This window comes from Microtus ochrogaster, unplaced genomic scaffold (assembly GCF_000317375.1).
Source record: "Microtus ochrogaster isolate Prairie Vole_2 unplaced genomic scaffold, MicOch1.0 UNK18, whole genome shotgun sequence".
NCBI lineage: Eukaryota > Metazoa > Chordata > Mammalia > Rodentia > Cricetidae > Microtus > Microtus ochrogaster.
This window is the reverse complement of record NW_004949116.1, coordinates 401,898-428,298: the sequence shown is the minus strand read 5'-3', so window position 1 is coordinate 428,298 and position 26,401 is coordinate 401,898. Positions and strand designations below refer to the sequence as shown.

The 26,401-nt window shown below is 54.4% G+C and overlaps 3 protein-coding genes across 10 annotated transcripts; 2 read left to right on the top strand and 1 right to left on the bottom strand.

Annotated features, from left to right (window-relative positions):
- The first annotated feature begins 2,235 nt into the window (after positions 1-2,235).
- On the top strand, positions 2,236-4,730 carry Tmub1 (transmembrane and ubiquitin like domain containing 1). Of its 2 annotated transcripts, none has more exons than XM_005367419.1 (3): positions 2,236-2,336; positions 3,211-3,629; positions 3,912-4,730. In XM_005367419.1, exons 2-3 carry the CDS (start codon positions 3,241-3,243, stop codon positions 4,261-4,263), a joined length of 741 nt encoding a protein of 246 aa, XP_005367476.1. In that variant the 5' UTR covers positions 2,236-2,336; positions 3,211-3,240; the 3' UTR covers positions 4,264-4,730. The 2 variants fall into 2 exon arrangements, with proteins under 2 accessions (XP_005367476.1, XP_013209320.1); XM_013353866.2 differs by lacking the exon at positions 2,236-2,336 and adding an exon at positions 2,551-3,084.
- A 243-nt stretch (positions 4,731-4,973) lies between these two features.
- Fastk (Fas activated serine/threonine kinase) lies at positions 4,974-9,139 on the top strand. 3 transcript variants are annotated; one of them, XM_005367416.2, is made up of 10 exons: positions 4,974-5,142; positions 5,864-6,274; positions 6,696-6,875; positions 7,010-7,149; positions 7,731-7,944; positions 8,043-8,202; positions 8,363-8,454; positions 8,527-8,662; positions 8,740-8,854; positions 8,932-9,139. In XM_005367416.2, exons 1-10 carry the CDS (start codon positions 5,061-5,063, stop codon positions 9,037-9,039), a joined length of 1,638 nt encoding a protein of 545 aa, XP_005367473.1. In that variant the 5' UTR covers positions 4,974-5,060; the 3' UTR covers positions 9,040-9,139. The 3 variants fall into 3 exon arrangements, with proteins under 3 accessions (XP_005367473.1, XP_013209359.1, XP_026645221.1); XM_013353905.2 differs by having other exon boundaries at positions 5,060-5,398; XM_026789420.1 differs by having other exon boundaries at positions 5,060-5,618.
- Positions 9,140-9,235: 96 nt separating this feature from the next.
- Positions 9,236-26,243, bottom strand: Slc4a2 (solute carrier family 4 member 2). Of its 5 annotated transcripts, none has more exons than XM_005367413.2 (23): positions 24,428-24,583; positions 22,217-22,330; positions 20,388-20,550; positions 20,003-20,247; positions 19,810-19,928; positions 18,512-18,744; positions 18,273-18,415; positions 17,056-17,236; positions 15,800-15,935; positions 15,535-15,700; positions 15,293-15,407; positions 14,994-15,178; positions 14,650-14,875; positions 14,234-14,449; positions 14,003-14,151; positions 13,724-13,918; positions 11,250-11,501; positions 11,050-11,139; positions 10,772-10,938; positions 10,159-10,412; positions 9,903-10,072; positions 9,548-9,721; positions 9,236-9,464 (listed from the first exon to the last, which is right to left on the bottom strand). In XM_005367413.2, exons 2-23 carry the CDS (start codon positions 22,265-22,267, stop codon positions 9,384-9,386), a joined length of 3,711 nt encoding a protein of 1,236 aa, XP_005367470.1. In that variant the 5' UTR covers positions 22,268-22,330; positions 24,428-24,583; the 3' UTR covers positions 9,236-9,383. The 5 variants fall into 5 exon arrangements, with proteins under 5 accessions (XP_005367470.1, XP_013209334.1, XP_005367471.1 ...); XM_005367414.3 differs by lacking the exon at positions 24,428-24,583 and adding an exon at positions 25,468-26,243 and having other exon boundaries at positions 9,384-9,464; XM_026789406.1 differs by lacking the exon at positions 24,428-24,583 and adding an exon at positions 25,866-26,243 and having other exon boundaries at positions 9,384-9,464.
- Positions 26,244-26,401: the final 158 nt, after the last annotated feature.

The following is a 26,401-nucleotide window of genomic DNA, read 5'->3' as shown; positions in this document are numbered from 1 at the left end:
GGTTGTGAGCCACCATGTGGTTGCCAGGAATTGAACTCAGGACCTTTGGAAGAGCAGGCAATGCTCTTAACCACTGAGCCATCTCTCCAGCCCAAAACTGCCTATCTTTGACTTTCTACACATCTCTGCTCCTTCCTACATGTCTCTTACTTTCCAAAGGATCAAGTGCAAACTAAGGAAAACTTGGACCTCTCAAACTACAGAATGGTGGGTGTTTCTGTTTGTATGGCTTTAGCAATGTCTTGTCAATTTTATGGTCTTACTCTGAAAAAATAAAGTGATTAAACAGAAAATATAGCTTTTCTCACAAAAACATATAGTTCTTATGTTTTATAATTCTAAGTAATGCTAGTGTCTCTGGCCAGGTGGTGGTGGTGCACACCTTTAATCCCAAGCACTCATGAGGCAGAGGCAGGTGATCTCTCTGAGTTTGAGGCCAGCCTGGTCTACAAAGTGAGTTCTTGGACAGACCAGCAGACCAGGCTACACAAAGAAACACTGTTTCAATAAACCAAAAAAGAAAGGAAGAAAGAAAGAAAGGAAGGAAGGAAGGAAGGAAGGAAGGAAGAAAGAAAGAAAGAAAGAAAGAAAGAAAGACTGGCTTGTATGGGTTGGAGAGATGACTCAGAAGTTAAGAGTAAGCCGGGCGATGGTGGCGCACGCCTTTAATCCCAGCACTCGGGAGGCAGAGGCAGGCGGATCTCTTTGAGTTTGAGACCAGCCTGGTCTACAAGAGCTAGTTCCAGGACAGGCTCCAAAGCCACAGAGAGTCACAAGAGCTAGTTCCAGGACAGGCTCCAAAGCCACAGAGAAACCCTGTCTCGAAAAACAAAAAAAAACAACAACAACAAAAAAGAATTTTAGAGTAGCACTTGCTGTGCTTGTTGAGCTTGCTACTCTTGCAGCGCTAGCAGAGGACCTGGTTGGGTTCCCAGCACTCACATGGCCCCTAAAAACTGCCTGTAACTCCAGTACTAGGTGATCTAATGTCCTCTTCTGACTTCCAGAGGTACCAGTAAGGCACATGGTGAATATATATATATATCCATTCAGGTAAACATACATACAAATATAATACATAAATCTATTTTCAATAATTAGAACTTTGCAAGCATGAGGACCTCAATTTGAGGGCACAGCATTCATGTCAAAAGCCTGGCATGGCTGCCAGTGCTTGTAACCCTAGCATAGGGGAGCAGAGACAAATAAATCCTGTATGTGTGTACATTCACATGTGTGCATCAGACACATATACACACATGCATGTTCAAACTCCCAAGCAAAAACTGCTCTATAAAATTCACAATTCAAGATGTCTGTGGCTATTTGGGGTCAGAGGAGTAAGGAAGAATCTGCAGAGATTAGCTGTCACAGGTCTACCTTGACATCCTCTGTGCTGAAACATTTTTTTTCTTAGATGTTGGGGAATGAGACAGAGTGTTGGTGGGTGGTCAAAGGCGGTTTCAAATCTTCCTACCTCAAACTCTTAGTGCTGGGTTTACAGGGATATGCCACCATACTTAGCTAGTTTCTCAGTTTAGGTTTTAGTGAAGCAAATGCACTAATACTAGACGTTTGAAATACAGTGACATATATTTTACATAGCTGAAATACTTATTTAATAAAATATCAAATTTCTTCCTTACAACTGACTTAAAAGAATTATACTTGTCCAGAGATTTAATAACCCACCAGAGATTATGTAGCTGATGAGCCTACGAGAGGCCTTAGGATGTGTGCTCTGTTCCAAAGTCTGCCAATTTTACAATCCAGTAGGAGCAAAGGAGGAGAGGCCTGGAAAGGGAACAGCTGGGGTTAGGCACTCTCCCTAGCGGCAGGCAACCCAAGCCTTCTCGGATACAGAGTCACAGAGTCAATTTAGAAAACCAAGATGCTTTCTGACGTCCACTGTGACAGTAGGCGAGGTCCGGGTAGTGGCCACCTGAGTTCTCTAGAGTCTTCATCACTGCATCACCAACAGGGGTGCTCTGACGTGCTGAATGAAGGCTGACGTTGGTGTCGGGAGTGACAGATGCCCCAGCAGCTAGTGGCGGAGCGGGAGGTTCTCGTTGCTGACCAATTCTCTGTGGACAAGCACAACCCCTAGGGTCGTCCCCGCGGGCCATCAACGATCTGCGGGTACCGGGAACAGCTGGTCCAGCCGGGACGTGGGTCCCTAGGGCGGAGGGCGGGAACTAATCAGGGCGGACTACAATTCCCACAATGCTCCCGGGTCGCAGCCACGGGGAAGGAGAGGGACCTCAGGTGTCTGCGACCTCGGTGCCTCCGGCCCGGAAGTGCCCGAGGGGCCGAGATGGAGCTAGTGGAGTTGGGCGGTGAGTCGCCGCGTGTGACCGCGCCCACCCTGTCGCCCCAGGCCACAGCTGGGCTTTGCACGCCCCGCCTCGAGATCTCTGGTGCCCTCCTGCTGCTGGGGGAGAGGGAGGGAGGCGGGCTGATGGAAGGAGTGATGGAGCAGTGGGGGTGGGGAGAGCTAAGTCTAGGTTCTCCGGAAGGATCAAGGGTCTGGAGATCTCTGGGTTTGGCAAGGTTGCCCCCACAGGCGCTGAGTAGGGCTACTGTGGGGTGGGGTTTGGGTGGACCCAAGAAGGGGCCGAGCTGGGTAGGCAACTGAGCTCCCTAGGCTCCAGATTGGCCAAGGGCGGAGTTTGACGTTTAGCGTTGTCTGGGAAGTTTTGGGAAGCTCTGTGTGTTGTGGGTGGGGTTTGGGTAGGTGGTAAAGGGGAGTGTTAGGGGCTATAGGAGACCCTTATGTTGAGAAGAGAAACTTAAAGGACAGGGCATCAGATGAGCTTTGCTGGGAATAGGTGAAGGAGTGAATTTTGGGATGAAGTGGAAGTATAGGTAAGCTTTTGGGTAAAGTTTGATGGAGGCTAAATTTAGGAAGGATAGCTTAGAAAAGCAAGGGCCTTACTTGGATATAGGGTTTGGGTGGATTGGGGAGCTTAATGAAGACCTAGAACTCAGACAGCAAAGTTATGACTTGGACTCTGGTGATGGAAAGGGACAAAACAAGAAAGCAAATTTGGGACTACAGGATGCTGGACCGGTCTGTATCCTGGGGTAGGTAAGAAGACAGAATAACTGGAACGGTGGGAGGGCTGTAGCACAGTGGATTCAAGGGCTTGTTGAAGTCGGGATGACTCCTGGTCAGAAAGCAGCCTCTCATCAATCCTTGTGCTTCTTTAGCTCGGTAGCACCTCTGGCAACTCAGGTGCCATGGCCTTGATTGAAGGAGTAGGCGATGAGGTGACTGTCCTTTTTTCGGTGCTTGCGTGCCTTCTGGTGCTGGCCCTTGCCTGGGTCTCAACACATACCACTGAGAATACAGACCCCCTGCCACAGCCGTCAGGGACCGCAACCCCAGCACAGCCCAGCGAAGCCATGGCAGCCACAGACAGCATCAGAGAGGAGGCTCCAGGGGCTGAGAGCCCCAGCCTGAGACACAGAGGTCCATCTGCACATCCAGAACCTGACACGGAGGTCACAGCAACAGCACCACCTCCTGACTCCCTGCAGGAACCCCTAGTGCTACGGTTGAAATTTCTCAATGACTCTGAGCAGGTGGCCAGGGCCTGGCCTCAGGACACCATAGGCTCCTTGAAAAGGTAAGCTGGGAAGAGGGTAAAAACAGAATCCTAAAAATGGCGTGGGTGACTATACAAGGGCCACTAGAGATATTGTGAAGCTCACCCTTATTTTCTGTTTGAGAAAACTGTCTCCTCTGGACGCTTACACCCTATAGCAGTTAACCTGTTCAAACCTGCCCCCCAGAGGCCAGGATCTGGGTGCTTTGAAGAGTGCAGGGGTGAAAGTTGGGATCGGTCCTCTGAGCAAAGGACCAGGACTTCCTGAGGCCTGCTCTCTTACCCAGGTCCCTCTCTCCTCAGGACCCAGTTTCCGGGCCGGGAACAACAGGTTCGACTCATCTACCAAGGCCAACTGCTAGGAGACGACACCCAGACACTGGGCAGCCTCCACCTCCCCCCCAACTGCGTTCTCCACTGCCACGTGTCCACGAGAGTCGGTCCCCCACATCCCCCTTGCCCACCAGGGTCAGAGCCCGGCCCCTCCGGGCTGGAAATCGGCAGTCTTCTGTTGCCCCTGCTGCTTCTGCTGCTGCTCCTGCTTTGGTACTGCCAGATCCAGTACCGGCCCTTCTTTCCCCTGACAGCCACCCTGGGCCTGGCCGGCTTCACCCTGCTCCTCAGTCTCCTGGCCTTTGCCATGTATCGTCCGTAGTGCCTCCACGGGCTTTTGGCAGTGTAGCCAGCCCCTCTGGACCTCAGTCCCCAAGGCGCAAAGGGAGCTGCTGTCTGCCCAGGCCCACCTCACCCGCTGCCTGCCTTTTCCCACTCCCCTGGAGCCCAGCCTTGCGCAGCAGAGGACTCCAGGGCTTAGCGGAGGCTTCTCCCTGTGATCTTCATATCTCGGGGCCATCTTCTGGGGCTGCTGGCCCTCAGCCTTCGCAGACAGTGGGTTCTTCTGAATCAGGCACTTGCTGTCGCTGCCTTGGCCCGGCACAAAGCCGGGCCACCCCACTGGGCCCATCTTAGTGTGCTGCCAGAGGACCTAGGTACGTCTGGTTCCAAAGAGCTGCCGTGGCTGAGTTGGGGACCGATGGACTGGGAGACTGGTGAAGGGGAGTTGAGAGAAGCGGAGCTGTTTTCTGAAATTTTGTGAAGATTAAAGAAACTGTGACGTTTTCATTCCCAGTGTGTCTGTGCAGGGCTTGAGGGTGGGGAGCCCTTATTCTGGGAGAACGGGACCTGCCCTAGGTCCTGTGTGCGCAAGCTGCCCAGGGCTGGACAGCGGACCATCGCTTTCCGCATCATTACCGCAGGTTTCAGGCCAGGCTCTACGGCACCGCCTCCACAGCCGCGCGCACACTTCCCGGAAGCTGGGGGCGGGACCCACGACTCCCCCTGCTCGCAGCGCCTGCCGGGAGCCACGTCTCCGCTGCCTGACACTGAGCTGCGATTGGCGTCTGGGGGCGATCCGGGGGCTGCTGGGAAGATGGCGGACTCGGTGGCCCGCTGATGAGGAGGCCACGGGGGGAGCCCGACTCCCGGGCCCCGAGACCAACTGAGAGAGTGACCTACGCGGGGCCCGGGGAGTCATGTAGGGTGGCGTCTGCACGGAGGGCCGAGGGAGGGCGGCGGGAGCTGGTGTTAGCGACAGTGGCCACGGGCTGCTGGCCTCTCAGGGCCGGGACAGGGTGTGGGGGCCTCTCCCGCGGACAGCACCGACCCCGCGCCTTGGCAGACGGCGCACTGGGGCCCAGCGCGCGCCCTGCGAGTTTGCGCTGTCTTCTCATTTCACTGGTGAGGAGACTTAGGCAGAGAGGCGGAGACATTTGTCCAAGGTCACGCAGCTGGTAAGTGGGAGCGCCCAGCATGGGACCCAGCACCGTCCGGCTGCGGAGCTCGCGTTCCGCCCACCCCGCCGCCGCCTCCAGCGAGAAGGGAGGTGGTCGGCAGGGCGCGTCGCCGGGACCACCGGGGCTCCAGGCTGGGTGTGACCACTAACCCTGTGAATGACCTCGGGCTTTAACCTCTTCGTCGCTCTGGGCCTTGTTTCTCCACCTGTGAAATGAGGTAATGCAGCCCCGCGACTCCTCATCAGCGTGCACGGAGCATCGAAGGAGATGTGTATGTGAAATGTGTATAGAGCTGCACCGAGCACACTTAAAGAATTAGGACTTCTTTAGAAAGGAACGGGGAAAGGGAGCATGGTGGGGAAGAGTTCCAGAGCGGGCTCTTTGGGTGGGGAGTGAGGTAAGGACTAGATAGCTATTTCCCCTTGGAGGAAACCTCACCCGGTTTTCTGGGCCACCCCTCAGGGTCTCCATCACCCACCTCCATGCTTCGAATCCTGCTCTCTGCCCAGAATTCCCCTGCTCGGCTGTCTGGTCTGCTGCTTATCCCGCCAGTACAGCCCTGTTGTTCGGGACCCAGCAAGTCGGGGGACCGGCCTTTTGGAGCAGGCCCTGTGCAAGGCCTTCAACGGCTTCTGGAACAGGCACGGAGCCCTGGGGAGCTGCTGCGATGGCTGAGTCAGAACCCCACCAAAGTGCGAGCTCATCACTACCCTGTGGCCCTTCGCCGTCTGGGACAGCTTTTGGTGTCTCAGCCTAGGCCCTCCCCTGTGGAGCAGGCCACACTGCGGGACTTGAGTCAGCTCATCATCCGAAACTGCCCCTCCTTTGACGTGCACACCATCCATGTGTGTCTACACCTTGCAGTCTTACTTGGTGAGGAGGGTGTCGGAAGGTGTGGGTGTTTAGGGAAGAGTAGCGGAAGAGAGAGCAGAGGACTCTCAGATTCCCACCTAGTAATGGCACCTCCCCAAGCACACATGCTGAGTCCTCTGGTGGATGATCCTCATGGTGGATGTCCAACATTCTGCCTCTGCTGGATACTAGGTTCCTTCTAATACAGCGCTCTAGGAAGCCACATCACTTTGTTAGACTTGGCACAAGATGACTTGTCTAAGGCTTTCCCCACACACTGTTGATACATCATGCTCATGTGACCACCTCTCTCCACTGAAATCAGTACACCTTCCCACTCAAGAAATGAAGAAGAGGAAGTTGGGGACTCATTCGTTCCACTTGGCAAGACAGCACACCGCAGCTTTCTTACTAGGATGGTCTTTGTCCCTCTCCCTCCCAGGCTTTCCATCAGATGGACCGCTCCTGTGTGCCCTGGAGCAGGAGCGAAGGTCCCGCCTCCTTCCAAAACCACCCTCCCCACATCAGCCTACCATCCATGGTGGGCAAAGGTTGGAAATGGCCCTGAGCTGCCCCCATTTCCTGCGGTACCCTCGTCAGCATCTGATCAGAAGCCTGGCAGGTGCCGAGGGTTAAAAGCAAAAGGGAGGCAAAGGGATGAGATGGAGCCGCTGGGATAGAGTGCCTGGGCTGGAGCGCAGTCTAGCCCCCAGCAGCCTTCCTTGAAGGCACAGTATGACAGGCTGTTCTTCACAGAGGCAAGGCCAGAAGAACTGACTCCTCATGTAATGGTGCTTCTGGCTCAGCACCTGGCCCGGCACCGGTTGCGGGAACCCCAGCTTCTGGAAGCCATTGCTCACTTCCTGGTGGTTGAGGAAGCCCAGCTCAACAGCAAGGTGGGCTGGCCTCCCACCCTCCCCTGCTTCTTTGAGTCATCCTCAGCTGCTCGGTCGGGCCCAGCCCCCATCCAGCTTGTCTGGCTTCTGTAGCAAGCATTCTACCCAGGCTGTGTTCTGTGTCCAGGACATCTGTCTCTGCTTACTGGTTGTCCAGTTCCCATAATCAGTATAGTAGTATGTCTGGAGCCCTGAAACTCCAAAGCTCCTGCACAGCAGCCTAGCTCCATAGGATCCACTCCTACAGAGAGATCTACAGGCCATACACTCCCCCCCCGACCCTAGTTATGTCCCTTCTGTGAAGATACTACTTATGTTGCAGAACTTGGAGTGTATAGAGGTATAGAGGGCATTCTGCCTTGAAAATTACTGATAGAACCAGGCCTCCCTGAGGTTGTGCCTATCAAACATGCCAGGGAACTTGGCATGTGCCTCTAATCCTGGCAGAGGCAGAGAAAGGTGGGTCTCTGAGTTTGAGGCCAGCCTGATCTGCATAAGGAGTTCCAAATTAACCTGAGACAAAGACCCTGAAAGAAAGCAAAGCAGTGTTTGCTGCTGGATGCCGCTGCCTTTTTCTGCAGGTGGTACAGAAGCTGGTCCTGCCCTTTGGGAGGTTGAACTACCTGCCTCTGGAGCAGCAGTTCATGCCCTGTCTTGAGAGGATCCTGGCTCGGGAAGCAGGGGTGGCACCCTTGGCCACAGTCAACATTTTGATGTCACTGTGCCAGCTACAGTGCTTGCCTTTCAGAGCCCTGCAGTTTGTCTTCTCCCCCAGTTTCATCAACCACATCAATGGTATGCAGACAGGATGGTTGGTGGGGCCAAGGGCTACAGGGCAGGAGTGTGCCCAGGTGTCAGCGGCCCAGTGTCCCCCAGTCCCTGCTTCCCCACAGGCACCCCTCCTTCTCTGATTGTGCGACGCTACCTCTCTCTACTTGACACGGCCGTGGAGCTTGAACTTCCAGGGTACCAAGGCCCCCGTCTTCCTCAAAGACAGCGAGTGCCCATCTTCCCACAGCCCCTCATCACTGACCGTGCCCGCTGCAAATACAGGTGGGCCAGAGGAGGGGCAGCCACAGGAGCACAGAGTAGGAAAGCCAGAGCCCATGTCTCCTAACAGAAGAATAGCCTTGAGGCAGCAAAGGGCCTTTGCAGGGTGGCAGTGCTCAGCAGGTACAGGAGCCTTCCCTCTACCACTGTCCTTTCTCCTCAGTCACAAGGACATAGTAGCCGAGGGGCTGCGCCAGCTGCTAGGGGAAGAAAAATACCGCCAGGACCTGACTGTGCCTCCGGGCTACTGTACAGGTGAGGTGTGGATGGACGTGGGTAGCTAGCAGTCTAAAGCCAGCACAAGACTAAGGCCTGTCTGCCCTGCAGACTTCTTGCTCTGTGTTGGTAGTTCTGGTGCTGTGCTGCCGATGAGGACACAAGACCCCTTCCTGCCCTACCCACCACGGTCCTGCCAACAGGACCAGCCTGGCTCTAACCCCACAATACAACACTCCACCCAAAGGTAAGGAAAATGAAATGGTTGGGGAGTCTTTGGCTACTGGGCCAACAGCAACCTGAGCCAGGTCCACTCTACTTCAGGGTGGTGCTGATGCTGCGAGAACGCTGGCATTTCTGCCGGGATGGCAGGGTGCTTCTGGGCTCTCGTGCTCTGAGGGAGCGGCACCTGGGCCTGATGGGCTACCAACTCCTGCCGGTGAGAAGTCCTGTCCCACCCCACCCATATGTGTATTAAGAGCCAAGTCACTGTAATCTTCTGTCTTCTCTCTGCAGCTGCCATTTGAAGAATTGGAGTCTCAGAGAGGCCTGCCCCAACTCAAGAGCTACCTGAGGCAGAAACTTCAGGCCTTAGGCCTCCGCTGGGGACCTGAGGGTGGGTGAGGGAGTACAGACAGGGCTCAGGATGGAACCCCTATTGGGGAAGGGGCAATTTGCACTTTGGCTCCCTGTTGGCTTTTTCATTAAAATCCCTTTCCTTCCCCATGGTGAGTCTCATTTCTGGACCAAGGAACAGAGCTGGGCCGCATCTCTTTCTGTTTATGACCTCCACTAACAAAGACAGAAGACCAGGCCTAGGTTGGGGTTGAAGCACTTTACTGCAGGGTGGGGAGAAGGGGGCTTTAAATTATTCACTTAAATAAAAATGTGGAGGGGTAGGAGGGGAGCCCCAGCCCCCAACCCCTGTCCCCTACCCATTAGTCCCTCTGCTATGCTCTGGACAGCAGCTACACAGGCATGGGCATCTCGTTGTACTCATCCACACCTTCACGTTCATCAAACACTGGCTCTGCCTCATTAGCATCCAGCTGTGAGAGGAATGGAAGTGTTGACCTTTATAGAACCACAGAAGAGAGGAGTGGAGGAGAGAAAGGGGGGAAGGGGTGCTTACACATTTCATTTCTCGCTCGGTGAAGATGCGGGTAAGTACCACCATGCGCAGTGGCACTGTGAGGATGAGGATGAAGGGGAAGGCCAGGGAGGCGGCTGTGGACATGACTGCCCAGAGCAGGGCCAGGCACAGCAACTGCAAGGCAGTGAACAGGTGCATCCGCATGGTCCGAACCTGGGGGCAGAGAGGAGGCGAACCTAGACATATATCCCAGCCAGCCACAAGGACCAGGACTCTCCTTCCTCTCCCCTGGGAGATGAACTACCACAGGGATTTCTAGAGCTACTATGTACAGGGAGGAGACAAACAGTCTGGCTGAGGTGGGGTTCTGCACTACTTGAGTACAGGAACTTACCTTCTTGACATAGGTAACATCTGGGTGGTGTTTGGGTGGCATGAGTAGCAGGTGCAACCGCTCATAGAATTGGATCCCATTAAGGGAAGTAACTCCCATGTATAAGAAAATGCCAAAGAGTACAGCCAGGGGGATCTGTCGTAGTAGGTCCCCAATGACCATGGAGAGGCCTGGGAAAGGAGAAGAAACAGTTGGTTCCCTCCAGTGAAGCTGGGGACCTACAGGAAAGGTGAGGTTCAGAGTAAGGGCAGCATACCTACAAGCAGGGCCACCAGCAGCCCTGTCACCCGCTGTTCCTTGACCTCCTGAATCTTGGGTTTGTCTCCAGGTGCCACAGCTTTGCTCATGACAGTGAGTGCATTGGCATGAGTGACAGAGCGGACTGTGGCAGCAGCCAACCAAGGAAGGCCAAAGAGGGCACAGATGCCACCCATGGCTACAATGAGCAGCAGGTCCAGGTGGAAACCAGAGCCCTTCTGCAGCATCCGCTCTTTCTTGGAGATGATCAGCCTGGGGGAGGAGAGGCACTGTGAACCCCAGGGTATCCACAGCATGGGAGATTATATCATTCCAGCAGGTCCTAACTGGTTCTGGTGGACTCTGTTCATCCCACTGGAACTCCATCATAGAACTGAACTTGTGTCCTTAGCTTGTATCTTACAGAATTCCTCTAAGCCTTGCTAGGCTAGCTTGCAATGTGTGTGCCCTGTCCCACCTCAGGTAACATCAATGATGTTTCTGTTGCCTGCAAAAGAAGCTGGTTAGCTGGCATCCAGGGTCCCCTGAGGTCCTTGCCCCATGGTGATAGATCCTATACTGTATCCCTGAGCCTGGCTGAGGACTCTGGTCCCTTAGCTAGGATGGCTCACGTGGTGATCTGTGTCTCCATGAAGATAAGGATGAACACCAGGACAGCAGGCAGCAGGCTGGCCACCATCATCCACACGGGAAAGGGGCTCTTTTCTCCGAGAGGGTTGATGACCCAGCCCCGCTTGTCTGGGGCTGTCACGGAGAATCCACTAGGCACACTCAGCTTCTGCAAGGCAGAGGGAGGGTGCTGTTACAGAGGGTACTCAGTGGAGCATTAGAACCCAAGGTGGTAGAAACAGCCCAGTAGCATCTTGCTGCTACTTGTGCAATGCCTCACCTGGGTGTAGGTGTCCTCAATACTGTAATCCACAAGCACCATGATGAGGATCGCGATGGGCACCCCGAAGTCCCCAATTACCCGCCGGATCTAAGAGGGCAAGCACCATGCTCAGAGGCCTCCTATCCCATGCAACTCCCCCATACTTCCAAGTTATCCCCTTCCTGTCCTCAGCTCCTCCAGTCTGCAATCCTACATACCCGGCCAGGGAAGAACCGGCTGTTCTTGAATTTGCGAAGGAAAAAGGCGATGAAGAAGGTGCCAGCCATCAGCACCAGCGATAGCAAGGCCGTGTTGGGCTGGCCCCGAGGCTTCTCTGGTCCAGACTGCATGGCTGTGCTGCCGTTGTCTGGCACCAGCATGGTTGCTGCCCAAGTCATATTGCCACTGCTGCTGTCTGCCTCTGAGTCGTTGGAGACTGAGCAGCCATGGAGAGGGTGTTCCTGGAAGATCTAGGGAGGAGCCACAAAGGACCATGGGCTGAACTGGGGTCAGGGTGGATGTTGGCGAGGTGGAGGAGTTTGGCAAAGGCCAACCTGCCTTTTAGAAGCTTGTCTTACCAGGTTAAGAAAATGACTTAGTGCTTGCTTCAGTAGCACAGATACTAAAACTGGGTACAGAAAAGATCAGAATGGCCCTGTGCAAGGATGGTATGCTGTACTGCAATGTTCCATATATTCAAAAACTCAATCCAGTTATTTCTTTTTTCCTCTTTTTTTCAAAACAGAGTTCCTCTGTAGCCTTGGAGCCTGTCCTGGAACTCACTCTGTAGACTAAGCTGGCCTCGAACACACAGAGATCTGCCTGCCTCTGCCTTCCAAGTGCTGGGATTAAAGGCGTGTGCCACCACTGCCCGGCTAATCCAGTTTAAGTTAACACTTTATCATTCATTCAGTGTCTCAAAGAAAGGTTACAGTCACAAATATATACTCACAGGTATAGGGTCTGACCACAAACATACAAAGTATGAGATGTATGTGTGGAAATTTTCACTTAACTTAGTTCATTTTGCACAAATATTATTTCTTTACATTTATTTACTGTGTGTGTGTGTGTGTGTGTGTGTGTGTGTGTGTGTGTGTATGGGCATGCATGTGCCACTCATAGCACCCATGTGGAGATCAGTATGACTTTCTGGAGTCAGTTCTCTTCTACCCATTAGGTGGGTCCCAAGAATCAAACTCAAGTCACCAGGCTTGATGGCCGTTAACGTCACCCACTGGGTCATCTTGTTGGCTCTCCACAAATATTTATTTTTTCCTTTTTGACATAGGGTCTCACTATGTAGACCAGACGGGCCTCAAACTCAGAGATGTAACAGCCTCTGCTTCTGCATCTAGAATGCTGGGCTCAAACGTGTGTGCCATTGTACCCAGCCCCAATATTTTTTTAATATATCTCAGTAACAGTTTTGTCAGTTAACTTTATGAATTCCAAAAACCCAAATTACATTTCTTTAGATTCATTTTACTATTATGGCATTTAGACTCCGGTTTTTAAACTTTTTAATTTGTTTTGGAACTGAGGACCAAACACAGGGCCTTGCATGTGCTTGGCAAACACTTTACCCCTGAGTTAAAACCCTAGCCCCTATTACAGCCTTCAGAGAGAGTGATCAGGAACCCACTTCTTCACTGGTCAAAGGTTGCATGGTCATGTCATGAACAGCTTTTTAAATGTCTGTATCTGTGGGTGGCAATGTTCTCTTAGTGTAAGTGTCTGTTCAGGGTTTCAGGTTCTTAAAAATGCCAAATGTTTTCATAGTCACCTGCATGTAGAAATCTGCAAAATATTCAGAGACTTTGAAAAGCAACTGTTTTAGCTCATGTTGAGCAAGCATGATGTATAATAAAGAATTTGAAACTGAAACTGAAGTAAAAGAAAAAGATTTAGTTGAGACTAGAGAGTCTGGTGTAAGTGTAAGGCTACATGGGGTGGAGAGGGGGCAGAAAGGTCACGGGGAATGGGAGAGAGCCAGAGCCAAAGCTGGGCTCCAGGGGCTAAGGGAAGAGGAGGAGCCATGAGCATGGAGGATCAAGGATAGTAACTTCTGAGATTTGTGTGTTAGATGTCCAGACTGTGTGTCACCTTTGGGCCCTTATTTTTCCATTCCTGGATTCTAATGAAAGTGTATGTTATCCTTGCTATGAAAAATATGAGTTTTTGAAATACTAATCTGATGTTGTTTGCTGATGACAAGGAGGCCGTGGAAGGATGGGGTGGAGTTGGGGAGCACAGACTGTGGCGCTAGAGCTCAACTCTGCCACACTCCCAGAGGCCTTCCTGCTTTCCCAGCTCTTCTAGCCCTTTCTTGATTTCATGTTACTTTGTGCTTCTGAAAAGACGATGCCAGAATTAGCCTGGCCTGTAGTCCAGAAGAAAAAACCAAGATATGAGACAGAAAAACACAATAAAGTGAAGAAAGCAAGGAAGGAAGCAACAGGACTCAGTGGGTGAAGGTACTTGATGCCAAGCCTGACAATCTGAGCTCCATCAGAAGGTCAAAGAAGCGAAGCGACTCCTGTGTGCAACCCTGACCCCCTCCACATGGGCACTGTGACACACGGACACATGCATGCATGCACACACACAGAACAAAGAAAACTGAATTAAAACATTTTTCTAAAGACAAAACAGTATGCCTCAGGCTCCTTTGTACCCTACACACACCCACCTTGATTAGCTTGTAGAAGGTCTCATAGATGAAGATGAGGGAGATGAGGAAGGCGAAGATCTCCTGGGTGAATCGGGAGACAAAGCGGACCAGGAAGCTCCCCTCCAGAGCCACCATGAGCAGGGCCAGGAACACCAGCCAGAAGCCAATCCACACTCGGCCCACCAAGTACTCCAACTGATTGCTGCTGCAGAACTGAGCAGAAAAGGTGGGGAGCCCTTAGGGTGACAGGAGCTGTGTCCAGGAAGGGCAGTGAAGTGAGACAGAAGGAGCTCTTACCGAGAAGAAGGCTTCCTCAAACACTAGCAGAGGCCCAGAGAAGCCAATCACCAGCAGTGGTTGAGCCCCGAGCAGGCAGAAGATCACACCTTGGAGTGCTGTGGACATGATCAGCTCTGATACTCCTATCAGGTCCTGTGTCTTCTCTCCTGGAGAGGAAAAGGAACAAGCTCAGTACCTGGTGGCCAAGCCTTATGCCCACCTGCCATCTCCACTAAAGCCTCTCCTTACCCAGTAGGCCCCCAAAAGTGATGGCAGGAGACAGGGCGGCAAAGTAAATAAAGATCACAGCAGCCAGGCACTGAGGGTCAAGTGCATCGCGGAAGTCACTCAGGTAGTGGGGGTATCGGCGCCGCACGTCACGGATCAGCCCCCCAAAGGGCCGGCCCGTCCTCCGAAGGGGATCATCTTCAGCTGCACCTGCCACCTCTACCATCTGCAGGAGCGCTGCAACCCAGGCCTCCGTCAGGGTGCCTGTGGAGCCCTCCCTCCCAACCACCCCATCAGGCCCTCCTCTTGAAAACAGACCACATTGGCGCCAGGAGCAACATAGTTGGCCTCCTTTGCTAGGCCCCTACAAGCCCTCTATTGCCCTCAGGCTCCCTCCTTAAGGCAGCATCTCCTGGTCCAGGCCTACATGGGCGTACCCTTATCTTGGGCAGACTTGGGTTCTAGCCCAGCCCCAGGGGGTAACAGGCGGCCCTGCTCCTCTCGCTTCTTTAGCATCTGGCGTTGGAAATGGGCAACAGAACGCAGCAGCTCCTCGCCCTGCACTTCTGAAGGTGGGAGCACCACACTGCAGTCCAGGAAGGCATTGATAGCAGTCAGCAAGTCGTCCCGTTCATCTGCCAGGTAGGCTGCCTCGTGGAATTGCTGCTCAAGCAGATAGGAATCAGGGAGTATACTAGGAGGGGGCCAGACTGGGAACTGGGGCTGCACAAGGTTAGTGGCTGAGGCAGGATGCATAGGATCAGATGGAGAAGAAGCTGACCTTGTCAGACATGAGGGTGGAGATGGAGCGGCCAATCTCATGGTAGTCCATGTTGGCACTGCTGGGGCCCAGAAGCAGGAAGAGGAAACGCACGGGTACAGGCACCTCCAGAACTGCATCCAGTTCCACAGCTTCCCGCAAACGCACAAAGGCCATGGTGGGGCGAGAAAGGAACTCCACACAGCCTAGGGATATATGGAGTCACCATGGACAAGAGCAGTTGACAGGAACCCTCTGGTCTCTAAGTCTTGGATGGCCCTGAAGCCCAGCCTCTACTATTCCCTATCTCCCCCACATACCCACAAGGACTACGGTAGCCTCAGCATTCTCGGGGATCTTCTCCAGCAGCTTCAGCTCATGCTTGGACTTGGAGCGGGTAATGCCTGCAGGTGGGGCTGGGGGTGGAAGCTCACGCTAGGGGTTGGGAAGGGAGGAAGAGAACAGAACTCAGTCTAGGCAGCACCTCCCACATGTTCCAGCTGCATCTCCACATTGCTCATATCCTACTGCCAGCCCTTAGACAGGGTTCATTCCCCTTCACCTCTCTATCCACCTCCAGTCGGGTCTCAGGAATACCACCGATGAGCGGCTCCGTGACGTGAGGATCACTCTCGGTCCCCTGGGCATGGTGATGCCCCAGCAGAGAGCCTAGAGAACCCGCTGAGATGTTTCGGGGAAAGGAGAACTCTTTCTCATCACTTGGGTGGCTGATAAGACAGAGGACAGTGAGGGTCAGGAAAGACAATAGTGGGGCTAGGGCCAGGGAGGCAGGATGTGATGGGGGTCTTCCTACCCTGACGCCATACCTGTGTTTCAGCAGAAGGGCGCGTAGCACATTGGCTCTATCCTCTGCCTTGATCTGGTCAGAGATGACCATCTGTTCTACCACCTGATGGGCCACCCCAGGCAGGGTCTGCTGATCCAGGTCCAAGAGCACAGCTCCTGCGATAGGTGGTAGGGAGAGAACCAGTAACAGCAGTGGGGAGCAGACAGGAGGGAGAGTGGGAACAGGTTGGCGCAGCCAGGCAGGGTAGGCCAAAGGTCGGGCTTGAGTACCAGCTCTGTTCCTAAAGCTTCTACCACTTTGCCTTTCTCACCTATTTGTCCCCTCCTTCTCCCCTCTCAGGAATACTGTATGAGGTTGATAAAAACTACCAGGATTTAGTTATCCGATGCCTTATCCCAGGAGCACCCAGCTGAAGTTACCCGGGGCACCCACTACAGCTACATCCTCTTCGCTGTAGGAAATTCATGGTGCTGCCTCCCCATGACGCTCCTGGGGTCCTGGATCTCCCTCATATTCCAGCCAGACTGTGGCCTTGTCCACATGGCAACCCTGGGGTCAACTGAAAGTTTCCAGACTTCCCCCTTCACTTCTGCAAGCCCAGTGGGTGCTTGCTGGTACCCCAAAAAACGTGTAGAAATGGAACTCCTTTCAAAAGCTGCCAGGCCACTTATCTGGCAAGGTCAGTTTTCCAGAACAAAGAACTAAGGAATAAACGGACTCAACTGCTCCGAGCAGCCAAAACAGCCTAAGCGATAAAGCTCTCCCTCTGGCGTTTTACCCAAAGCCTAGAAACTTCACTTGCAGCGTGTTTGCTCTTCGTTTGGAAACAATTCCAAGAGCAGAGTTCTCTGTCCTCAGCTGCTTAGAAACAGCCTTTGAAAGAACAACCGGGAGTGATTACCCAACAGGAAGGAGGAAGCAAGTCCACTGGAGTCCTGAGCCTCTGGGTATTTAGTGACTTCAGTCAGTCCTACAGGTTAGGTAATATTCCCAGATCCTCTAAGATGTTCAGAAGGAAGCTGGGTGTGGTAACACATGCCAGTAATTCCAGCACTCAGGAGGTAGGGGCAGAAGGAAAAGGAGTTCAAGGCCGGCACCAGCTAAATAGTGAGTTCAAGGCTAGACTGGGCTACTTGAGGGCCTAAAACAAAACGTGCTATAGAAGGCGCGTCAGGAATGTCAGATGTTTCTCATCCAAATGCTTTCAAGTCATTTTTAGCTTCGGTTATGGTGATAGAAGCAAAGGGTTCATACAGCAGGTAAATGGAGGTGTACCGTGGGCCAGTGTTCTGCGGAGCTCCAGGAGGCTTCGGAAGGACAATGAGGCCACATGAGGCTTCCCCCAGCGCTCGGTCTCCTCCTCCACATCCTCCTCAAATTTTATCCAGCGGGCTGTCTCCCGCCACTGAGGCTCCTGGTTTTTGTCCAACAGCAACTCATTCAGCTCCACAAACACCTTGGGGTGAGGTGAGAAAATGCTGCAGGGAACATAGCCAGAGGCTGCTAGAATCCACCTCAGGAAAAGCAGCACCAGAAGCATACGTGACCTAGGGCCATGGTGGATGGTACACGGGCATGTGTGACTTACTAACCAGACATGGGTTTCCCTCATCTGTAAAATATCTACTGTGAAGAGGATTCACGGAGACAAGTGCAGTCACCATGCAAGGAAGCCATGGGCTTCTGGAGACCGACATAAGCCTGACAAGACTAACGGCAACGAGCGGTGGATTATTTTCGTACTCCCAGCCCTCAGGACACTGGGGCAGAGAGGGCTGAGGCAGAACTGCCTTGTGGTGGAGGCCAGCCTGGGTTCCATAGCAAATTCTAAGCCAGTCTAGACTACAAAACAACAGGGCACGGTCATCTCTATAGGACACTGCCAGGGTGGTAGCAGGAAAGGATTTGCTGAGGGTGGGAACCGTCCCTAGCTGGGCAGTGGCCATCTGGGTGTTGTGGGCATAATGTGTCCCTGGACTGGACACTTGGCACAGGTGTGATTTACATTACAATGCTATTATGCCTCAATAAAAACATTTAAAAAGGAAACCACACTATGTCAAAGTTCAGAACCCTGCAGTCTGAGATGGGCAGGGTCCCTAAATAACTAAGTGACCTTGGGCAAGGAACAGACCTGGTTTATGGCTGATACCACCCGTACTATTTCTCCTTCACCAGCTGGTGGAAGGCTCAGCTGAGCAGGGAAGCGGGGCATTGACAATGAAGCACTACATGCAGGCAGCCTGAGGGTTCCGTGTTCTCTCTTGCAGACCACTTACTGCAGCCTGTCAGCAGATGGCTGGGATATACACCTCAGGGAAGGCTCACCTCGCTGAAGGCTTACCTCACAGAACACAGTACTCTACATGAGCCCATACTGCCCTAAGGACGCAGTGGGCAGCTTCCCTATTACAGAGGCAGCTCTGGGGCACCACCATCGGTCTGCCTGGTAGAAAGGGAGGTGATAGAAGACATGATATAGATAGATGTACCTCATGGGGCTTATGGGGGGCCCGTGGTCGTGCCCGAGGTGTGGGGCCAGGCTCTCGACCTTCCCGGGCAGCTTGTGTAGAACCTTTGGCATTCTTCCTCACCAAGTGTCGCCGTACCCCAGGAACATCCTCAAACCGGTGACCTGGGGGTGCAGAGAGGACCAGGATCAGTTTCCTCCTTTTCTTACCCTTTGTCCCACCAACAATGAGATTGACTATAGGCCCCAGCAAGCACTCACTTTTCATGAGGTCAAGGTCAGCTGTGGCCAGTGTCTGGGCCTCACTCTCATCAGTAGGGACCCTGGGCAGTAGTGCCTGCTCCACCCCTGTCATACTGCCAATTCGTCTTCTCTCCTGAAGGTTGTAACTTCGATGTCCAGGCTGGGCTTTGGTCAGGGGACGTCCTGCAGCACCTCCATCATCACCTCCAGCCGTGCCACTGGCCACCGCTACCATCTCCTCCACCAGGGTTCTGTAGAAAGAACAGCCATGAGTCCAAAGAGCCCGAGAAGCACACTTACCTCAGCCCTCCTCGCCCCCACTCTTGCAAAGTGGGCACGTGACAAGACTTGAGGATTCTGAGAGCCAACAGCCAGCATCTGAATCCCAGCTCTAGCCTTTCGGGGTTGTGCAGTGGCCGCAGCCACCCCAAGGCTCATCTCGATACAAACCTTCCTCATAGCATGGGCAAAGGCCAGCATTCCTCAGTGTTTTAGAAGGTGAGGTTTTGGAAAAGTAACATTCAGAGCCTAGCATTTATCAATATTAACTCCCCTGCCCTTCCAACCTGGCAGTATGTTTATGGAGGGCTGAGCCTTGCCCTTCAGATACACCAGTTCCTGCCCCTACTCCTATCATCCACTCAGCCCACGACCTCGCTATGCCACGGTCTCGCCTGCTTCTCCTTTCCTTCCTCAGTGCCAGGATTTCCTTGCGCCTCCCACCTGTTCCCCTGCCAGCCTGGCACCCAGTGAGCCTATACACTCACTCTCTAGAGGGACACCATGTCCTTTATTTCCCATAGCACATCACGCTGCCTGGTACCCAGAAACAACAGGTCTGTGATAGTCATAACCTTAAGATTTTGCTCAAAGTCATTTCCTCGTGGAAGCCTTCTCTGGCTAGTGCTCCCACACTCCTACCAAGCGCCTGGACTGACTCTGCCTGCATCCGGTCATTGGACTCAGGGATGTTCTGCTGCCACTTCAGGTGGCAACATCTGTTTTCCAACTGGGTGCACTTGGCAGCTCCCGAAAAGAAAGAGGGGGTTCTAGTAAGTACTCCATCACTGGCCCAGTGCTCAAGCCAGTGCTGGGGAAGGGAGCAGCTGAGACTGGTAAACCACCCTATAATCCTTATCAAGGCCAATAAGCCCTGTCCTGTCATGCTCTCACCTCCCCAAGTAGCTGGGGAGAGGTGGGCCTGGAATCTGAACCCTAGCCTGGTTAGTTCAGGACTCCCGCTTTCTTTCATGCCTCCTCCCTGCTCTAGCAAGGGGAGTGCCTACTTAGAACACTGCTGAGTACGGTCTACTTACCCCGTCTGTGCCCCTTTGGTGGGCCGGGAAGCTATCTCTTGGTGGGGCATCTGTGTAGGGGGGGATGGGCTTGTTCTCTCTGCCTTCCGTTCTCCACTTTCATCCTCTTGGAGAAAGAACTGCAAGAGGAACCCACAGGGAAAAGTAAGGGCAGGACCCTGCTGACAGCCCCCAGAGCCGAGGCACCACTTACCTGCACAGAAGAAGGTGTAGAGGCAGGGGATGGCTGCTGTGGGGGAGCCCTGGACCCTTCAGCTTCACTGGTTTCATCCTCATCTTCCTCCCCTTCCTCGATTGTAGGGGTCTCCCCAGTGGGAGAGGCTCCAGGGCGCCTCCGAGGTTTGCGTCCTGGGCCCTGGGGAGTCTTGCGGCGGCGGGCATCAGGAGGCAGATGGGTGGACAGTGGATGGTGGATATGGTGGGAGGACTGGCGGTGGTCTGCAGGAGGAGGGACTTAGCAGCAGGCAAGCACAGCATCCCTCTTTCCAGTCCTGGCCTCTCCCACTAAGACCCAGCCCATTCTCTGTTGGACAGTGCAAGCTGAGCCCTCAGCCTCCCTTTCCCAGCTACCCTCTCACATTCAAAGTCTTCCTCCCCATAGCTTCGGCCTGGCTCCTCTCCTCCTCGGGATCCAGCCTCCTGCAGGATCTCCTCGAACCGTTCTACACCTAGGGTACGAAGTTCATCTTCTTCTTGCTCAGGGAACCCAGGTGTTCCGGGGCTCAGGCTTTCAGGCTCTGGCTGTGAGAAGGAAGGAAGGACGGGATTCCCTGGGAATTGTCCCAAAGGCCCTAATCTGCCCGAGGCTGGAGATCTAGTGACTCCATCAACCTAATCCTTCCAATATAGGGACCTAATCCACATCCCCAGCAACTGCGGCCTCCAATGCCAGGGACCTAGCTTCCCAGCAGCTCACCCCCCCTAAAAACAGCCCAGTGAATCCAGGGCAGGCCCACACTAGAAAACTCCACAGAACTCCTGGTCTAGCCCTTCTGCAACCAGGCAGAATGTGAACTTCCCTGTTCCCGTGGCAGAAGAAATTCCTTTGGCTGGAGGACGATGGCTGAGCTTTAAAAGTAACTTCTGAAGGCATCTAAACTAACTGCCTCAGAGTAGTTCTGAGTCAAACCTAACCCTGCCTGGACAGAAATGTATGCTCCTGCTTGGCCAGAAAGCCCCCATCCCCTTCACAGCAGCACACGTGCCCACCTAGGCGGCACTATCCTCCCCTCACAGCCAGCCAGCCAGTCCCGCCCCTCACCCCACCCCCACTCCCCCCACCTGAGTCATCCTGCGGGAGAGCAGCAGCTGACAGCAGGGCCGGGGCAGGCCAGAACTGCAGGAAAACTCAGGCCGGCTAAAGGACCAGCAGCCTGGCCCAGCAAGCCCAGCAGCACTGGTCCAGCCCCCCTACCCACCCCACCCCCAGCAGGTCTCAGCTCCAGGCGCCACCACCAAATATTTGCTCAAGAGCTTCGGGACCTGAAGGGCGTCAGGACCTCCAAAGGCCAGGGTATGCCACCCCTTCCATGGCAGTGCCAGCTGCTACAGCAAGGAAGAGCCAGGGAGAAGGATCAGTCTTGGGGAGACACGCAGGGGTAGAGGTGGGGGGGGGACACAGAAAAAAAAAAGATCCAGGGCAGGTAGGGACGCGGGACTGGAGAAAGGAGGTCCTGCCCAGCCCATCTCTCTGCAGCCCCAGCAGACTCTCCCCAGCACTTGCCCCATTTCCACCAGAAGCAGCTGGGCAGGAGGAAGCTGGTGAGTGAGGGAGCAGCAGGCAGGGAGCAAGAGAGGCACCAGCTCCTGAGGAGCTTGTAGGGTGGGGGAATGGGCCATCTCCTCAAACCTGAGGTTGTAGGAGGAAGTCCATGGCGGCAGGGGTGAACCTGGAAGGGGGAGGGCACCAGCCAGTGTCCCTTCCCAGTCACGTGCCCCGATGGGCTAAAGTGACCAATATAATGCGGCTGATTGTGCCACCAGAGTTAATCATTAGACTCCTTAGGAAAATCAGAAGAGGGCCATGTGGGGTAGTGGCTACATCAGGGAAGGGGGGGGGGACGGGCCTGGATGGCACGTGGGCCAGAGGCGGGGCCAGTCACTGCCAGCAAGCTCCGACTAGAACTTTGGTGTGTAGAACTTCTTGTGGGGGCCTATACAGTTAATACCCAGTCAGAGAGGGTAACAGGGCTTAAGATCTAGGGCCCTCAAACTTCTATCCAACTCCTCAGAAAAATGGAGACCACCTGTCCCTCCCCTTCCCCATTTCAGCATCCTCATGCTCTCAGCAAAGTCTGGGTATGGATGGCAGTTCCTCTCAATCCAACATAGCTTCTTTTTTGTAGTTTCTGTACCCCACCCACACCCCACCGGAGCCTGGGCCAGCTCACCAGCAGGTTGGGCTTACCGTGTGCAAAGAATCTGCGCCCGAGGCGGGGCGCCTGGGGGCGCTGCTCATGGCCAAATCTTAGCCCTTTTCGCTGTCGCTTCGGCTTTCAGGGCAACAAGGTGGAGGCATAACCTGAGTAGGGAAAAGGGCTAGTCACCATCGGGGAAGAGTAGACCAATCCCCAGCCCAAGAACGTAGAGGAGCCTCAGCTGTCTGCCACTCTAGTGTCTCCAACTACACCAGATCCTTCTAGACTATGAAGGACCTCATAGTAGTTCTCAGAGATAGCAAGAACAAAGAGGAGAGTTAGGTATAGGAAAACAAGACCAAAGAGTTGGACTGCAGATAAGGGGCTGGTTGGCTGGCACAAAGACAGCAGAGAGAACAGAAGCAGAAAGGGAAGAGGCAACAAAAATGAGGCAGGAAGGAGTCAAGGCCCAGCCCTGGAAAGAAAGCAGAAGAGATGAGGGAGGGAATGGTAAAGAGCAGAAGGATCAGGAGTGAAGGGCCAGGTGGGAACAGAAACCAGGGGCTCCTGGAGGTGAGCCTGAGACCAGAAAGGGGTGTGGTAGGGAGTGAGACACCCCACAGAGTAAGAGGGGTGTGGAGGCCAGGGTGGCTGGCTTCCCAAACAGAAAAAAGAATACCAGAAAGAACTTTGGAGAAAACCCAAAAGGGAAAGCAGAGGGCCTGCGAATAAGGAGGTGGTGCCCCCACAGGGCAGGCCAACCAGCAGCACGACCAGCCTAGGCATAGGACAGATGCAGGCTCCCCAGCGCAGCTCCACTTACTCAGTAGGACGAAGGACAAACGAAGGGACTGGACAGTGGGGCTTATAATGGGGGAGGGGCACGTGACATCGTCAAGGGGGTGGGCACAAGAATCCTGAGGGGCAGTCTCTATTCCTCCCCTCCTTAGCCCTGGGCCAGGAAAAACTGAGTGGCAGGGCAGCCCTCCTGACAGTGACTATAGGGTGTGAGCTCTGTGAGGGGGGTGGAGGGAACCCAGCCAGTGCAAACTGGGGTACCCATTCCTAGTGAAGGCACCACCCAAGGCTCTCCAAAGTTAGCAAAGCTAAGCTGTTTAAGTGCTGCTGGGAAGTTGGGGTTGTCTGACTTATGGCTACCTTGGCAGTGAGACAAGTTAGTACAGGGTCAAAAAATAGAGGTCTTGGGGGGATCAGCCCAGGGTGGGGAGTCTGGGCTACACATTCCTGGCAAGAACTCCAACTCAGCTGACTGATCTTTTCACCTCCCCCCTCAGACGGCCTTCGGCCAGGGCCGGCCAGTGTAGGGGAGAGGTGCCAGGGAGGGGACCTGGTCTAGGAGGGGTATAGGGAATCTGTCCTCAGCACCTGCAGGTGCTCACTCCCACCTCCAGGCTTCGCCCTCAAGTGTGTTCCTCCACCAAGCCCTCCTCCCTTTACCCATGCGCCCCCACCCCTCCCCCGCGGTCGTAGAATACAAAGCAGCCTCTGTCCAGAGCATCGGTGCCGATAATCCTAGTGGGGGCACATTCCCCAGACCAGCCCCGACGGGCCCGAAGGATTAGCATCTCTCCCCAAACCCAAGGGATTAGCAGTCCGGACCCCCACTTGGGCATTAACCATTCCCCAAGTGAATTTGTACATTCCACAGCTCTTGGCTGTGGGGCTGGTGAGGGCGGAGAGAGTTTGATAAAGTGGACCCAGATTTGAGGCAGCACTGCCTCCACACCCAGCAAGGAGTTTCCTAAACAGAGAAGGGAGCCCCCTAAAAATCAAACTTCAGGCTCTTCTTTCCCATCCTCACCCAGTTGCTCCCCCTTCTGTCTGACCTCTTGTCCTGACCTGACCCGCCAACCCCCTTTCAGGGCTCCGTTTTCCAATTGCGAGATCCGGGGGATTGAGATCCTGGGCAACCCCAAAACTGGCAAGTTTCGGGGGAAAAGGGTAGTCTGGAACCCGCCCTAGAGTGAGAGAGCAAGCTGAAGGCAGCAACTCTCTGAGACTACCCCTTCCTGGTAACAGGGGGCGCGGCACCCTGGCTTTAGGTAACTCTTAAAAGGCGGACCCCGGGATCTCGTTTCGGAAAGGTACTCCCACTCACCTCCCCATCCTTCTCTCTCCCTAAGACCTCGCTCCCTGCGCCCCAGTCTCCGCCCTTTCCTCCACTTCCACTCCCTCGGCGCTCGAGTCTCCAGTCCCCCCCCCCCTTCGCGGCCCTCCCCCTCCCCCACCTATTTGCTTACCCGCTAGCTCTGGATTTCGTGTCCCGGGGGTCTCCGGGTCTCCCCTGATCCTCCGGAACCCTCGCGCGCTCCCGACGACTTCCCGGTGCCCACCCCGGGGCGCGCCCCCGCCGCTCCCAACTTCTCCCAACTCAACTTTCCCCCGCGCCGCGGGCAGGCCAGCCTCCAGCGTGCGCGCCCCCCGCAGAGCGCCGTGCGCGGCCCCGGCGCAGCTAGCTGAGTGGTGGAGAGAGGCCGCTGAGACTCCGCGGCGGGAGCGCGCTCCCAGGCACAGCCCGACACCGCCGGCGCGGCACCCCGGCTGTCCCCCCACCACCACCACGCCCGCAAAACCTCCGGGGACGCCCTCTTTTGGTCTAGTAAACTACCTCTGGGAGGAAAGGAGTCAGTTTCACGTTGGGGATCGAGGGAGGGCCAGGAAATGGAGGCTCAGGGACTTGAACAACAGATTCTCTGGCGTTAAGGCTCAGCAGGGCTCCCGCCCAATCAAACTCACTGCCTTCAAGAAAGCCCTGGTGTCTGCTTGAGAGAACGGATGGCACACGAATGTGAGGGGTAATGATGCTAGAGTTGGGTGACCGTGACCCTGAACTGATAAAAAACCTAACGACTTGCTGAGGACTCGCTTTCGCTCGAACTGCCTCCGCGCTGAATGGAACCCAGCTACAGTCGACATCTCTATTTTAAAGACCTTAGTGTGTCATCCTGTTTTCTCAACTAAACCAATTATTTCAGATAAAGAATGCACTTTATGCGTCTTCAGTCTGCCACGTGGGCGATTCACAGTATTGTTTATGCAAAAGCACTCAGATTTAAGTAAGTTAATAACAAATGGTTAGCGTTACTCTGGTTCCGGCGCTGAGGAATGCTGTTTGGGGCCGTTTTCGCCCGGTTCACAGCCCTCAAGAACGCAATCATGAGACAATTAGAGAGCAGAGCAAGAAAATCTATAATCAGCTCCTTTATGGGGTGAGGTAAAGGCTGCTTGCTGCAAGTGTAGCATCTGTCTGTGGTCTTGTCTGTTGAGGGGAGTAACTGACCTGCCAGTCCTCGTGGACCACACCCTGGCTGACTCCAGTGGGCCTGCTCTGAAGACTGGGATCTGGGGGACACCCAGGCTCCAGTCAGCTGGCCTCGGCATGTCAAAGTGGAGCCTCTGGAGTCCGGTGGCTTTCGAGACGATAAAATGGGCCCAGCAGAAAGAGGGGTCTCTGCCGTGTGTCCCTCCACTCAAATCCAGCCTCTAGTGGGGCACACCTGTCTCGCTGCCCAGCCCTGTGGTCAGCTGGTCCCTGTGGGCTCCAGTCAGCTGGCCTCGGCATGTCAAAGTGGAGCCTCTGGAGTCCGGTGGCTTTCGAGACGATAAAATGGGCCCAGCAGAAAGAGGGGTCTCTGCCGTGTGTCCCTCCACTCAAATCCAGCCTCTAGTGGGGCACACCTGTCTCGCTGCCCAGCCCTGTGGTCAGCTGGTCCCTGTGAGGTCATCAGCAGTAAGACATCGCTAGGAGTCATTCCCCAATCAGTCGTGGGGTCACCAGGTGGCCTAGGGAGAGGTGGAAACTAGTGCTGAAGCTGTCAGGAGGTCGCTGGCGACTCAATACACCCAACCAGGTCAGAGCCGGGCCAACAGCGCCCGGGATCTAGGCCGTCAAACGCAAACTTCAAGCGGAGTACCCCACCCCCTCCCTCACTGTATTCTGGAACGCGTAGTCCCGGAGCGGCCCTTTTCTGGAAGGCTGTGAGCACAGAAAAGGCATAATAACAAGAGCGGGGCACACTGGGAACCTCCGCGCCTTGGCGGAGACACCCGAAAAGCGGACACGCGATGCTTTCTGGGAGTTGAAGTTTAAGGTTTGTCTTTGCGGTGGAAACGAGTCCCGGGAGTTGAGCGCTGTATAGAGTCCGAGCGCAGCCTGTTGGACTTTGTAGTCCTCATGCCCTCCGTCACGGGCATTCTTGGGAAACATGGCCATC